The following is a 16,608-nucleotide window of genomic DNA, read 5'->3' as shown; positions in this document are numbered from 1 at the left end:
ACAGCGCGCCCGCGTACTTTTGTTTGCGCACCAGGCGCGAACAAAAGTACGCCGGATTTTATAAGATACGCACGTATCTTATAAAATCTGGGGTCAGCGCGCCCAAGGGGGTGCACATTTTGCAACTTGCGCACGCCGAGCCCTGCGCACGTTGCCCGTTCCCTCCGAGGCTGCTCCGAAATCGAAGCGGCCTCGGAGGGAACTTTCCTTCTGCCTCCCCCCACCTTCCCCTCCCTTCCCCTACCTAACCCACCCCCCCGGCCCTATCTAAACCCCCTCCTACCTCTGTCACACAAGTTATGCCTGCTCGAGGCAGGCGTAACTTTTTGCGCACCAGGCCGGCTGCTGAGCGCCATGTTCCGGTCCGGGAGCTGGTCCGGAGGCTGCGGCCACGCCCCTGGGCCGAAACCACGCCCGCGGTACCGCCCCCGGATGACGCGCCGACCGCGTCACGCCCCCGATAAGCCCACCCCAAGAAAGCCCCGGGACTTACGCATGTCCCGGGGCTTTGCACGCGCCGGAAGCCTATGCAATATAGGCTCGGCGCCCGCAGGGGCGTTTTAAAAGGGTTACGCACGTACCTTATGCGTGTAACCCTTTTAAAATCCGGCCCAAAGGACTTTAAGGTACTGGTTCAGTGGAGGTGGGAGGAAGGTGGTCCAGGGGTTGGGTGTAACAATTTGTACTCCAAGGGGGTAGGGTTTAGCACTGAGGATGGGGGCCGGGGCTGTCAATTTAAAACTTTTTTTATTTTATTACTTTGGATATTATCGAAGGGGGGGGGGAGGGGTAGTCAGCAGGTGCAAAGGCCATTTAAGGAAACAGACCAGGAGCATTGGGGAAAGTTAGCTACACCTCAAGAGATATTCCTAACCTTTAATTAAATATCATGGCTTGTCAGCTTCACCGCAAGTAGCAGCATATTAATGAGCTGATATCCTTGTCTTTCTATGCAAATACGCTCATTTAAATACCCCTGATGCCCAGGGGTGTTTTTTTTTGGGGGGGGGGGATGAATAACATATAGAATTTGTATAATTGTTTCATTGTAGTTTTATATATAATAACAGTAGATCTCTCAAAAGATATACAGTGCAAGACCAAACACAGCTGCACGTATAACTGTGAGGACCTCGATTAATCCAATTCAGGGACATTCAATAAAAATCAGTAACAACATTAGGCTACAGACATGATTGCCCCATATCCATCCCCTACTCATGACCTCTTAATCTTCCCCCCAATTCCCCACCCTGTGGTGATTACAAAAACTGAAAACTAAAACTTCACCATTTAACACTATCAGAAATACATAAACTTGGAAAACATGCAATATCGAAATCCATTCGACTTAACCAAGTCTCAATTGTGGATGCAAGTAGGACTTCTTAATAGAGATGACTTTATTGAATTTTATCTTTTACCTCTGCAGGTAGCGTTGAAAGTAAAGGGACCCAGCCCCCTTGAAATAGCTTTATAGAGTTTGGACACAATAACTCCACCGATCTTTATTCCAAGATTAGCAGATCTAGCATGACAACTTCCACACTGTAAAAGATGGACCAGTCTTATCAAGTCACACATGCAGAATGCATTGCCTTGCCACCATGCAGCTTTTTACAGGACATGTGACTGCTTTGCGTGACAAAGTACACAAAAGGATGCAGACCAAGTTACATCGGACTTCAGTATAGTGGCCAAATAGTCCCAAATGGAATTCCAGAAGAGTTGAATGATACAACTTTTCTACATTGTCTATGTGAATGTTCTAGCAACCATTGACCATTTCACACATTCGCTAGAAGATAATATACATGCTTTAAATCCTTTAATTGACCAGAATATTACCCAATTTACAATACTGTATTGCATTTCTTTTAACACTAGAGATGTCAGCATCTCTAGTGGTCCATACTCCAAATATTGACTAACGTTATAAGCATATGATAGTCAGTTATGCTATGCAAGTATTTGTATAATGTTGGTATAGACTACCAAGATATGACACAAAAGTTGAAAAGGTCCAGAGGTATAATATGTGGCCCACTTACGTAGCATTTTCTCAATATAACTTTTTAACTGAAAGTAATAAAAAGTGTAAGTTTTCCTCATTGGTATATGTATAACACTGTAATTAAAGGAATATGTCTTACCCATGGATGTATCAATAAAAAGTTTTTGAGAGTTTACCTGAATCACTTGGTATAAAAGGGATATATATTCCCTGGTGGGAAGCATGGATTTCCAACTAGTGGGAGAAAAAGAGAAACTTCCCAGAAAGATGCAACACTGTCCGTACAAACTTCCGAGCAACTCTGTTGGCCTTGACAAACACTGATTTAAGCTACATGTGGTAGAAGATACTGTACCTGTGCAGGAAATACAAAACAAACATCCAAAGGTTTAACATAATTCCTTCATATCTTAAATTAAAGGCTTTACATTTATCAGTTAACCACTTACCCACAAAAGACAAATTACAAGCTATTTTATAATATTTCAAGTTTGAGAACCCTAATCCCCCCTTCTCTTTTGGAATCATTTTTTTTTTTTTTTTGACTAATAATTTTTATTGAAAGTTTCAGAATACAACATAAGGAAAACAGCACAACTGTAGTAAACAGGATACATAAGTATGTCAGATATCAGTGCCGTATTCCTTCCCTCCCCCCCAATATAGCCCACCCCCCCCCACCCTACATCCATGTGCTCGTGGGAAGACAGTAATCCAAATCCAAGAACAATAAAAAAGAAGGAAAACCAAGGAGGAAGTAAGAGCAGTGGTCAAAGAAAGGAGCAGTAATGGCATACATCAATCCAAATTTGCACAAACTCAGGGCTCCGTCCCAACTTAAAGCTGTATCTGTTGTTTCTCCCAACGCAGGTAAGGAGACCACGCAGAGTGGAACTTGGAGGTGTCCGCATGAAGAGTCGCCGTGATCGCCGCCAATTGACAAGAAAGATGAACCTTATGTTGGACAACGTGTAGCGAGGGGACATCTGCTGACTTCCAGACTTGTGCTATTGCCAACCGGGTTATAATAAAAACTTGATTGCAAAAGGGAGTGTATTTCTTTCGGAGATGCAGAGGTGGATGGTGGAGGAGCATAAAACTAGCCTTGTATAGTCCAGAAGTTCCCAAAAGCTGCTCCAACCACTTTGCCACCTCAGTCCACAAGTCCCGTACCTTGGGGCATTGCCACCATATATGAAAGAAAGTCCCCGGGTTGCCGCAGCCCCGCCAGCATTGAGCGTCCAGGGAAGGTTAACGCCGATGTAGCAAATGAGGTGTGATATACCAGCGAGTTATCATTTTATAGCAATTTTCCTGATGAAGGGCGGAGACAGAGCACTGACGGGCTTGCTGATAGATAGAGCGCCACTCTTTAGGAGCCAGAGTCAGGCCCAAATCGCGCTCCCAATGGCCCACATGCGGGAAGGGGGTCCCATCAGTCTCAGCGAGAAGAGCGTAGAGCTTAGATATCATCCCACTAGTTTTATCAACTGCTGCACAGAGCTGTTCAAATTGAGACTTGCCCCTCCGTATAGAGTCCAACAGTCTGGGTGTGCGAAGAAAGTGGAGGGTTTGGTTACCGGCCAGGAAGTCCGAAGGAGGCAATCGATAACGATCTTGCATTTCCGGCCAGGTCATCAAACTCTCACCCTGAAGTAAATGTTCAATGCGAAGTATCCCTTTCTTCCGCCATGTTTGAAACACCCCATGCTGGCGACCTGCTGGGAATTGCAAGTGGTGATAGAGACTAGTTGTATGGTAGTAACACCGATCGCCTGCCAATTTCACCTTCCAACGGCCCCAGAGACGCAGCATAGTGTCCAAGGCCCCCGTTTTTAATCCCATTGGGAGCCAAGTGGATCTCGGCTGCCATATAAGAGCAGGCAATGGCAGACCTCCGAGGACCTGCTCTTCAAAAGTGGCCCATTGCTTAGGAGCTCGACGACTGTGGATGTCGGGAATCGCCTTCAATTGGGCGGCAACATAGAGCCAAAGCAAATTCGGAACTCCAAGTCCCCCTTTATCACGAGGTTGAAACAGCAAGCGTCTCGACACCCTGGGAGGGCGCCTACGCCAAATGAAGTCGAAGAGTATCTTCTGCCAAGAGTGGAGTATTGCAGCGGAAATAAAAATAGGGAGGGTTTGGAAGAAATACAAAAATTGAGGGATAACATTCATTTTAATTATAGCCACCCTCCCCAGCCAAGAATATTGCCCCCTATCCCAGAGATGGAGATCTTGTCTAATCCGGTGGAGCAACGGTGGATAATTAAGATTAAATAAGTCAGAGGGTTTCGCTCCCAAATGGACCCCTAGATATTTTAATACTTTATGGGAAACCCGGAAGGGGTATAGACGGGCCAACTCACCCATTACCGCCGAGGAAGCCATGATATTTAAAATTTCCGTTTTGTCCAAGTTAACTTTAAATCCGGACACCCCACTATATTCCTGCAACTCCTCCGTCACCCCCTCCACAGAGGCCAGGGGGTGAGTTAGTGTAAGGAGGACATCATCCGCGAATAGGGAAATCTTCATGGGAGAGGGCTGCATGGGTATGTCCGTAATAGAGGCGGAGAGACGCACCCTAGTCGCCAATGGTTCTAAGAACAGGGCGAACAATAAGGGCGACAGAGGACATCCCTGGCGCGTTCCCCTACGAACCGTGAAGAGATCCCCATACTGTCCATTAATCTTGATTCTGGCACCCGGGTCCTGGTAAAGACAATGAAGCCAACGCAAGATTCCCGGACCAAAAGACATTTTTTCCAGGGTGGCAAACAAAAAGTCCCAGTGTACCAGGTCAAATGCCTTTTCGGCATCAATAGCCATTAATACCATAGGGACTTTTGCAGTATTGGCCCACCAGATCCCATCAATCACCTTGCGGACGTTATCAGCGGCCATCCTACGAGGTATGAAACCAACCTGATCACTGTGCACTAGTAAAGGGAGAACAGTGTTAAGCCTGGCGGCCAGTACCTTTGCCAGAATTTTTAAGTCGACATTAAGCAGTGAGATAGGACGATACGATCCACACTGCGTGGGGTCCCGGCCAGGCTTTGGGAGGACGGTAATACCAGCCACATTAGAATGCAGCGGTAGCGAGGCTCCCTCCCATAGACCATTAAAAAAGGCAGTCAGGGGGCCCACTAATTGAGTAATAAACTTTTTGTAATAACTACCAGTGAAGCCATCGAGGCCCGGGGACTTTCCCGCCTTAAGATCCCAATGGCCGCCTCGACTTCTATAGATTGTATGGGTGCATCTAAATATCCTTGTTGAGACTTTGTCAAAGTAGGGAGGGAGATCGACTCCAGGTATTGGTCTATTTTGGGAGCCGTAATAGTGGCATCTGCCTTATATAACTGGGCATAGAACTTAGTAAAACAGCGACGAATATCTTTAGTCTCAGTCAGCATCGCACCTTGCTTGTCCCTAATCTTGGCTATGAGGGTCGCGTAATTACGCTGTTTAAGCATTCGTGCTAAAAACCACCCTGCCTTATTATTGCCTTCATAATAGCGTTGTTTGGCCCTAAGCATAGCATGTGCTATCTGCTCCGTGTCCAGTAATTGCAGTTCAGTACGCTTGAGCCGCAGGCGGGCAAGGGTAGCGCGCGTCTGGCGTTGGGAATGCTCGCGAGTCAACACCGTGATGTCTTGTAGGATGGCACTGCGCTTTGCATCTCTAAGTTTTCTCAACGCTGTGGAGAGAGCTATCAGATGCCCTCTCATAACCGCTTTGGACCCCTCCCAGTAAATCCCAGCATCGCTCACCGTCCCCTTATTCAAATCTAGATAGGCTCGTAAATGCGCAGCCAGCTGCTCACTATGGCCGGGATCTCGGAGCAACTCATCTCTAAGGCGCCAAAACCGACAACCCGGCTCAGGGTCCCGCAGGCCTACCATTAGCCACACGGGTGCATGATCGGACCATGTAATATCCCCTATGTCAGTGTCCAACACCTGATTCTGAATCCCCTTATCCACCAACAGGTAATCCAAACGAGAGTAAGTATTATGAGGGTTAGAATAAAAAGTATATGTTCTGGCCGTAGGATTCCGCTGTCGCCATATGTCCAGGAGTCCCCACCCTTGCATTAACGTCTTCAAGGAGGCTGTGGATTTCCCAGTCCCCGCTCTCCGGGGACCGGAGGAATCCAGTCTAGGGTTCCGCACCACATTGTGGTCCCCGCCCCAGATTAATATTCCCTCTGCATACGTGGCCAATACTGCCTCCATTTGTGCAAAAAAGAGGTGCTGGTCCACGGTGGGGGCATACACGCTAATTATAGTATATAAATGACCATCCAGCTGCATTTTCAATAATATATAACGGCCTTCAGAGTCAGCTAAGTGAGATTTATATTCAAAAATAACAGAGCGGGCAACGAGGATACCCACCCCCGCATATTTGGAAGTGGGGGAACTAGCTGCAAAATAACCGTGGGGATACCCTGCGAACTGCAAGAGGTGTTCATGGCGTTTTCTAGTGTGCGTCTCCTGGATGAGGGCAATATCCACGCCTTGGCGTTTAAGATCCCTAAAAAGTAGCTGCCGTTTCATTGGGGTATTAAGTCCCTTCACATTCAGGGACCATATTTTCAGTGCCATGGGACAGACTTCATAAAGGGATGTACGCCACTCCACTGTGAGAAATCTCTATCTCCATCTCGGGTCCTCCCAACAGAAAAGTAACACCCAGCCTGAACCCTCTGAGCACATGGATGAAAAAATCCCCTCCCCCTCCCTCTAAAGCCCGATATATCCCCCATTGGGATAACTCCAGTAACCGGGGGTCCTAGTAACCCGCAGGAAAGGCCACTCCCCGGCTATAAAGAGAGAGAATAAACGCCCATCTGAAAGCGATCTAACCCACAAACAGGAAAACAGTGCTAACGTAACCCAAACAATGTACAAAAAGATATGTCACCCAGAACCTGCAATTCTGATTGAATAAGGAGAGTCTCCAGTCCCTTCAGCCTGTTGGGCCAGCTGCAGGAACCTTCCCTGCTCCAGGCGGTGTCCGCCCCTGCCTTTCCAGCCTGCGTTTGTTTCCCACTCGCTGCCAACGTGGTGTCTTCGGCATAGTGGGCGCACGAAGCGCGGTAGGTGCAGAAACTGGAGGAGCAGGCAGCTGTTGCCTAGCAAAGACCTCAGACGCCTCTTCTAAGGTGCGAACCCGGAATACGGCTCCCTTATGCTCAAACTGAAGGCCAAAAGGGAAGGTTCATTTGTATCTGATGTTCCGGTCCCTCAGAATGCTGGTGATCGGGCGAAAATCAAAACGCTTGCGCAAGGTAGTGGCCGCCAGGTCATTGAAAAAGCTGAGTTTGTGTCCTTCCCAGACCCACTCGCGCTGCGTACGGGATCGTGCATATAACATCTCCTTCTCCTTGAAGGTCTGGAGGCACACCAAAATGTCCCGAGGCTTTTCCGTCGTCTGAGGCCCCAAGGTCCTATGTACACGCTCGATGTGGAAACTTGGACCCCCCTCCTCGGGCCCCTCCTCCCCGCTATCAGGCTCCTTCATGATATAACAAAATATTTTTTGCACCACAGACTCACAGTTCAGATACTTGTCCCCTTCAGGCACACCCCTGATGCGCAAGTTGTTGCGGCGGGACCGGTTCTCAAGGTCCTCCACTTTGTCTGCCAAGCGTGCCTGATCCTGCATGCTGGAGTGCAGGGCGTCGGCCATTTTGTGGAGCATATCCTCATGGCCCTCCACCTTGGTGTCCAGCTCACCCACGCGATTACCAAGCGTGGCTAAGTCCTCTCGCAGGTCATCCATGTGCTGCATCAGGTCGGCCTTATGCTGCTTCATATCCGCCCTTAACCCGATAAACCACTCTCTCATCTCCGCCCGCGATGGCAGGTCAGAGATGGCTTCTGGAACCGGGTGCTCCGCCGCGGTTTCTGCGCCGAGGCCTGCCTCCATGTCCGATGCTGACTCCAAATCTCCCTGCCCCGATTTCGCGTAGGAAAAACGTTTCAGGCTGCAACCCGACTTTAGATTAGCCATCTCTAGGAGATAAACAGCTGGTGGCGCGAGAAAAGGCAGGAATTTGGGTGCGAATAGCGTGGGTTAGATCGCTCGCAAAATTATGAAGCCGGGAGCACACGGGCTAGGCGACCATTCCCGCCGGTGACGTCAGCGCGCCCCTGGAATCATTTTTTATATTGTAAAGCCTTGGTTTTCGGATCTTCCATAAAAATAGATTAAACAACCTATTAAGCAAATCCCGATCCTTCCTAAGAAGGAGAAATGGAGCCATCTTCATCAAATATAAGATCTTTAGTATTAAAAACATCTTAATTGGGAGAGATCATGTGACTGATGCACAAATAGGACATGTATGTCTTGTGCTCGTGGTGCCCCTCCTGCAATCACTACTTTTGCATCATTAAAAATAGATTGGCCAGCATGTTTCTCCTAGTTGTGCCCCTCCTGCAATCACTACTTTTGCATCATTAAAAATAGATTGGCCAGCATGTTTCTCCTAGCTGTGCAAGTCCTGTGGTATATGGACAACTTTGTGGTGAAAAGCGGCAGTGAAATGTCCTAAAAAGCACAAAAGAAAGAAAAGGTAGTGGAGAAACAAACTGAGCTAAAAATGGCGGATGGACTGACTAATTCGCAAACGGTGACTATGACAGCATCTCTAGTCAGCGAGGTAACAGAGGTGGTTCGAGCTCTAGATGTTAAATTCAGCAATATATTAAAACAAATAGCTTCAGGGAATGAGACGTGGATGTAGATAAAAAGACAAGCGGAGGAAACAGCATAGGTGTCAGATGTAGAAAACGAGACTCTAATGCTGGCGGTCACACAAGAGAAACTTTAACAGCTCAAGTTGTGCAATTAGAAGAAAAATTAGATGATTTGGAGAACAGAAACTGTCGTAATAATCTTCGGTTCGTAGGTTTTCCGAAGCTTAAAAAATGCATAAATACACAGGCGTTAGTATACTATTGCATAGAAATTTACAATGCCATGTCAACAAGCACCAAGCGGATGCAGAGGGGAGAAATGTGCTATTGCAAATCGAAATAGGTAGCACAGTATATAATCTCATCAATGTATATGCACCCAATGCCTTCTATGGTCCATTTGTAGACCACCTGGATCAATTGATGTCACAGCAGGAGGTAGGAATATGGATAGTAGCAGGAGATTTCAATATGACTCTTCAGCCAATGCTGGACAATTCCACGGGAGGGGGGTTAGGGGCCAAAAAAAGAGAGAAAATCTCTTAAGTCGTTCATTGCTAAGTGGGGTCTCATTGATATATGGAGGTCACGTAACCCACAGGCGAGAAATTATACCTTTTATTCCAATCCCCATAAATCCTATTCGAGGATCAACTATTTCCTGGTTGACAAAACCTGCTCTCATTATGTAAGAGATCCGACAATAGGTCAGATCACATGGTCCGATCATGCCCTGGTGGGTCTGACACTTAATATGGCAGGCGGTGAGGGTGAACGGAAATATTGGAAATTAAATGATACATTTTTGGACGACGAGGCTTTTTGCCAAACAGTAAAGGAAGAAATAGAGACCTATAAAGCCAATAATGAGGAAGCAAGGGTTAATCCCCCCTTATATTGGGACTGCCTTAAAGCAGTATTAAGGGACAAATTTATATCCCAGGGAGCACACCAGAAAAAAGTAAAGGCAACCCAAAAGCAACAACTACAGGCTGAGATCACTCTGTTGGAGGCTACACACAAACTGAATCCCACAAACACTGTTCTCCAAAAGCTCCAACAGGCCAGGTCTCAATATTGTATGCTATCCTTAGCAGAGGTTCCTCTTAAATTAAACATGATTAAGCAGCAACACTTTGAATGGGGGGACAAAGCGAGTAAACTGCTAGCCCAGAAGCTGAAACATCATAAGGCACAGACACAGATTACCAGTATTCGGGGGGAAGATAGAGCTCTTTTAGTAACCACAAAAGCCATACATGAGCGTTTTCAGAGATTTTATGGGGTCCTGTATGCGAAAGAAGACTCAATCTGTGATGAGAAAATAGAGGAATTTCTAAGCCAGGTAACACTCCCACAGATTTCTGAGTCTGAACGACAAACTCTCGAACAAGAAATTTCTTTGTGTGAGGTCCTCCAGGTTATTAAAGATCTCAAGGTTAACAATGCTCCTGGACTCGATGGGTTTACTGCTCATTTTTATAAAAAGTTTTCCTCTGATATCACCCCGATACTTCTCGAGTTGTTTAACTCCTTACAAAAAGGCAGATCTCTTTACCAGGGGTCCAATATAGATGGGATTACTATATTGGCCAAACAGAGTAGAGACCCAGTGGAATGTGGCTCATATCGCCCTATCTCCCTCATCAATATCGATTTGAAAATTTTGGCGAAAATCCTGGCCAACCGTTTAAATTTGGTATTAGCAAAATTAATCCACCCCGACCAGACTGGTTTCATACCTGGTAGGATGGCGGTGGACAATGTCCATAAGATTATTGATCTTATATGGTGGGCTAAGCAACAGCATCTTCCCACCGTCCTATTATTATAAATTGACGCAGAAAAGGCATTCGATATGGTGCATTGGTCATATCTGTTTAAAACAATGGGGCAAATGAATTTGGGCCGCTCTTTCTTAGATGGCTGTATGCTCTGTATGAAGACCCACAGGCTTGTGTTAAAGTGAATGGAACATATTCAGAACCCTTTCTGATTGCGAGGGGCACCAGACAAGGTTGTCCCCTGTCCCCACTGCTATTCACCTTGTTCCTGGAACCATTAGCCATCAAAATCCGCTCCACAGCGAATATCACTGGCATAGGAGTGGGTGGAGTTGATACAAGATGTCATTGTTTGCAGATTATGTGCTGTTCACTCTATTTCACCCAACTCGTTCTCTGGCCCAAGTAGTATCCACTTTAGCTGAATTTAGCTCTATATCCAGCTTTAAATTAAATTTAGAAAAGTCAGAGCTCCTAAACATATCCTTACCGGCAGACCATATTCAGGTCATCAAAGCTAAATTTCCTTTTAGATGGGCATCTCAACGTATAAAATATCTGGGGATATTAATAAGCAATAAGATAGAGGACCTCTTCCGTTTAAATTATACACCTCTTACCTCCAAAATATTTATAGATCTCGACAGTTGGACAAGGCACCAGTTGTCATGGCTGGGAAGAAATGCGGCCATTAAAATGTCAGTATTACCAAAGTTTCTATATCTCTTCCAGACTCTTCCTGTCCCTATCTCATCTTCCATGCTTAAATGCTGGCAGAAAAAGATTTTTTATTTTATCTGGAAGCGAAAGCCACCAAGAGTGGCAAGAGTAATCCTGTATAGGCATAAAATATGGGGTGGGTTGGGTGTCCCTAACTTGGGGCGTTACTATGCGGCTGCTCAACTTAGAGCTATTGTGGACTGGCATAAACAAGGTGAGAGGAAAAGATGGACAGATATTGAACAGGCGATACTAGGCCAGATGCCATTGTGGGCGACAACGTGGCAGCCCAGTGAATCATGGTTGCAGGGCGGGGTTGAGACACCAACCCTGTCCAATACGTTGCTGGCATAGAGGAAATGGAAGACGAAGTTGGTAGGCAGTCGACGGTATTTTCTGAGCTCTTCCCTATTTCATCACAAGTCCTTTTCACCAGGTTGGGACTCCGCTAGTTATACCAGATGGAAAGAGCGCAATTTTCAAACCTTTGGAAAGATATGGGAAGCGGGCTGTATTATACCTTTTCAGACTTTTAAAGATAGACACCAATTAGCAGATAGTGATATATTTAAGTATATGCAAACCAGTCACTTCCTGCGAACTAGTATTATTGCAAAGGACTTATCCTTACGGATGACTCAATTCGAGAACTGGTGTGTCCAGGCGGACAAAGTACAAAAAGTAATTTCTAAAATATATGACTTCCTTAATACAGATCACACTCACATGCCATCCTTCGTGACAGCCTGGGAGACAGATTTAGGGAAGACGCTAGATAAAGACACATGGGACCTCATTTCTATTAATACCAAATGCAGTTCTATTTCAGCTTCTTTGTCCGAAAACGGATACAAGGTTTTATTGAGGTGGTATTGTACCCCCTACAAACTGTGGAAAGCAAATCTAAGGCATTCTGCAGATTGCTGGAAGGGCTGTAGTGACATTGGAACCTTTTTCCATATGTGGTGGGGATGCCCCAAGGTACAGCAATTCTGGGAATTGGTTTCAAACATTTTATGCCAAATCTTTAGGCAACCCCTTTCATTAACCCCTGAACAGGTGTTGCTCAGTGTCCCGGTATCCAGTTGTAGACCTGAATGGTTAATGATGCATCAAATTCTAATTGCTGCACGGTGTGTATTAGCGGCTCACTGGAAAAATTGTGATATCCCCACTCTGCCCATGCTCCTTCGGAAATTAGATACCATGCAGGAACTCTATAAATTGACCGCACAAAAACATTGTAATCAGCCCAAATACTTAGCCATTTGGCAGCCTTATCAGGTGTGGAGATGAAGTACAAATTCACACCACAACTAATGGGTAGTAGGTGTGTAGGTATTGCATTGTTTGAGATTTATTGATCTTATGTATGTATTCACAATACTCCTAAGAGGAAGATCCACATTACATTTGGATTGCTATAGATAATAGATGTAAACATTTTCAAGCCCATGCACAATGCATAACCTTATTGACGATGATTATCTGAGTGACTTTATCTGTATATCCCAGACTTCTTATATGTTAATGTAAGTAAAACCATTCCTGCGTGTTGTTGTTTGATGTTTTGTAATATATCAACAATGATTAATAAAATATAATTGACAAAAAAGAAAGCCATGGGAGAAGATCAGAGCACAAGGGAATTAGTACAGAGAGAAGAGGGTCTAAGGCAAAGCCCTGAGGCACATCATGTTATGGTAGTGGACCCTTGAGCCGGCTAGGAAATTAAGAGAGGCCGCTGAGGGATGGCCCGCAGCAGAATCCGTAGCTGGGAGGCGGATCAAAGCCAGGAGACCAACAGGAGAAGAAGTGTCCAAAGAAAGTCCAGAGGTCGTGGCAGGCAGCAGCGAAGCACAGCGGGGAAGCAGACCTGTAGTCAGGGCAGGCTGCAGATCAGCGAGGACCAAAGACAAACCAAGGATCAGGACGGGCAGCAGACACAGATGTCTTCAGCCAAGCCAAAGTCAGGAACCAAGAAGACAAGCAGAGAAGGAAGCAGGAACTGGATCAGGAAGATGGATTAAGGGGCGAGCAGGAACTGGATTAGGATCACGAAGGCAGGAACAAGCAGGAACTGGAGCAGGATCACGAAGGCAGGAACAGCAACTAGTAGCTCCGAAGAGTAAACCCTGTTGCAAGGCAAAGAAGTGAGGGCAGATGCTGAGTTTAAATATGTCGGCTTCTGACGTCATCCAAGGGGCCGGGCCGAGGTTTCCTGCCGTGGCCCCTTTAAATCTCAGCCCCTTGCACACGTGCGCCTAAGGTGCGCAGTCTGCTGGAGGAGCTCGGCGGCGTTTCCCTCGTGGAGATGCCGCCGTGGATAGGCCCAGCTGCAGCCCAGCGAGGAGCAGGGAACACCACGGTCAGCCCGGAACCAGAAGAGAAGTCCCGTGGCCGGGATTTGTAACAAACCAATTGTTAGTGTGATACTGACAGGAAAGATCCACCAGAGGACATACTAAAAGTGTGATGGGAGAAGTAAGAAGAGAACAAAGACAGGATGGAATCCCACAACCCAAGTGAGGGCAGAGTAACAAGGAGTAGGTGGTGATCAACAGTGTCAAAAGAGCAGATAGGTCAAGGAGGATAAGGATCACATAAAGGTCTTTGGTTTTAGTAATAAGTCACTGGAGATGATTTTGCAAGTTCTGTTTCTGTGGAATGTAAAATGTGAAAAACAGGCAGAAGTGGCTCGAGATGAAAGTAAGTTAAGAAGGTGAAGAGCACATTCAAGTAGTTTTGATGAAAAATGGAAGAAGGGGGTGACATGATAGTTAGCAAGGAAGGCAGGATACAGTGACGGGTTTATGAGGAGTGGTGTGATCACATGTTTGATGGCAGCAGTAACAGTTGCAGTGGAAAGTAGTAGATTGAGGATGTGAAAGATTGAGGGGATAATTGCAGGGGTCTAAATGATTTTTTTCCCCTTTTACAGCTTCACCATTATTTGTTTCATTTCCTATGAATCACCACCATTAAGTACCATTTCTAGCACAGATACCTCCCCCATATCCACCAGAGTAAATATGGAAGCAAAGAATTAATTTAATCTTTCCACTATGGCCTTGTCTTCCCTAAATGCCACTTTTACTCATGGATCATCTAACAGTCCAAATAACTCCTTCACGGGCTTCCTGCTTCAGATGTATTTGAAAACTTTCTTATTACAGGAGCCAGCAAGCAGACAAATTACTCTTGAATGCCACAAAAAAATGTAATTCGTGCTGTGAAAATACTGATAAACACCTATTTTAATTAGCCTCTAAAACCCCCTAATTGCCTAAAAAATAACCCCCTATATATTAGCATGTTACGTTATACCGTTGTTTAATCTGTAAACTACACCATGTTACTACAGCATGTGTAACATGTTCATGTGATTGTTAACTAAATGGAAACTTGTAAACCGTTGGTGATGGCAAAACCGAATGATGGTATATAAAACTCTCTAAATAAATAAATAAATAATTTTTCTAAACCCCTAGAATGAGAAGCCTACCTATAACCCAGCCTTTCCCCCCCAGGGCTACAGTCAGGGTTATTTAAAAGATGGGAAGCTGAGGGGCTTCTGTACTTTGTTCAAATAATTGACCCAAACGCTATCTTTATCTTTTGAAGCCCTTGTTGAATAATTCCAACTTTCTAGTTCACATGTTACAGGCTGCCTTCAATGTCAACATTTTCTGGTTCAGAATTAAATTGTGTTTAGCTAAGATTCTATTTGAGCTATTACGTAAATGTGTGCACTCTACTAGAGGGCTTATTTCTAAACTATACCAAAATTCTTAGTACTAGTACGGTAATTAAGTATACACATGTGAAAGCAGTGGAAAAGATCTTGCATGGGAACTCTCAGAGGAACAATGAAGCGATGTCATCAAAATATTAGTAAGACTTCTATCTCTGCTAACTTAATAGAGAACAGTTATTAAAATACACTTTAGATGTCATCTTACCTTCAAGTGGAATAAAATTTATCCTGGTACTAAGGACATATGCTGGTGTCAGTGTGGGTTGTGTGTCCTATATTGCCTATCTGGTGGGAGGGTCCAAAGGTGGTAAAATATTGAGAAATGCTTCTCAATCTCACACATGCTAATGATAACATCTGGACAACTCTGGGATCCAAAGATTTTTCTATTGTGTGCCTCTGCACTTGAGGTTCCTGTTAAACAGTTGAAACTTTATTTCACAGTGCCTAACCACAGCACAATTAGGCCGATACAGTAAAATCACGGGACGCCCGCTCTCCTGTGCGCGCGATACAGTAAATAAATTTATTAAAATTAGGGCCGGCGGTAAAAAGAGGCGCTAGGGACACTAGCGCGTCCCTAGCGCCTCTTTTTTTGACAGGAGCGGCGGCTGTCAGCAGGTTCGACAGCCGACGCTCAATTTTGCAGGCGTCGGTTCCCGAGCCCGCTGACAACCAAGGGTTCATAAACTGGACACCGGCAAAATTGAGCCTCCGGTTTTTGACCCGCGGGCCTATTTTACATTTTTTTTTCTATTTTATTTTACTTTTTTTAACTTTCGGGACCTCCGACTTAATATCGCCATGATATTAAGTCGGAGGGTGCACAGAAAAGCAGCTTTTACTGCTTTTCTGTGCACTTTCCCGGTGCCCGGAGAAATTAGCGCCTTCCTTTGGGTAGGCGCTAATTTCTGAAAGTAAAATGTGTGGCTTAGCTGCACATTTTACTTTCTGTATCACGCAGGAATACCTAATAGGGCCATCAACATGCATTTGCATGTTGCGGGCGCTATTAGGTTCGGGGGGGGGGGGTTGGACGCGCGTTTTGGATGCGCTATTACCCCTTACTGAATAAGGGGTAAAGCTAGCGCGTTCAAAACGCGCGTCCAAGTGTGGGTTAACAGTGCGCTCCGCCGGAGCACACTGTACTGTATCAGCCTGTATGTCAGGTAATAGCTACTCGGGGGATGGGGGAAATACTTACCTGCATTCCGTCAGCTCTGGGATATTTGATAGAAAAATCACCATCTATGAGAAGTAATAGGCTACCAGTATTTCATTCTGCATGTTAACCGTTTGAGCTATGGCATGAATTGGAAGGGTCTCCATTCCCTGGTGATGCCCCTTAATGGAGTACCAGGGAAGCAAGTCATGAGGTTCCCTCCTGCTGCAAAGGAAACTGTTTTTTGGAAGCAGTCAGGATTTTGGAATGCCTTTTTTTTTTTTTTTTTTTACATTTTATTTTAGAAAATCTCTCTTTATTCAACCTGTGTGTAAGTAATGCAAGAGATGGGTGGATGTTTGGGAAGGGGCGTGGATATTGTAAAGTCCATTTAGTAGTAGCACTGGAGACATGTTTGTTATGCTATTCTGAATTTGTGAATAACTATGGCAGTG

General features: G+C 45.4%; 1 protein-coding gene across 1 annotated transcript in view; it reads left to right on the top strand.

The window, feature by feature from the left end:
* The window catches only part of LOC115083186 (zinc finger protein 850-like), a 133,466-nt gene that overhangs the window by 31,538 nt on the left and 85,320 nt on the right, over positions 1-16,608 (top strand). The window contains exon 5 of the mRNA XM_029586993.1: positions 7,277-7,418. Within this exon, the coding sequence (XP_029442853.1) occupies positions 7,277-7,418 (142 nt within the window). The remainder of the gene's footprint in view (positions 1-7,276; positions 7,419-16,608) is intronic.

This window comes from Rhinatrema bivittatum, chromosome 2, assembly GCF_901001135.1.
Source record: "Rhinatrema bivittatum chromosome 2, aRhiBiv1.1, whole genome shotgun sequence".
Taxonomy (NCBI): Eukaryota; Metazoa; Chordata; class Amphibia; order Gymnophiona; family Rhinatrematidae; genus Rhinatrema; species Rhinatrema bivittatum.
This window is presented reverse-complemented; position numbering and strand designations above follow the sequence as displayed.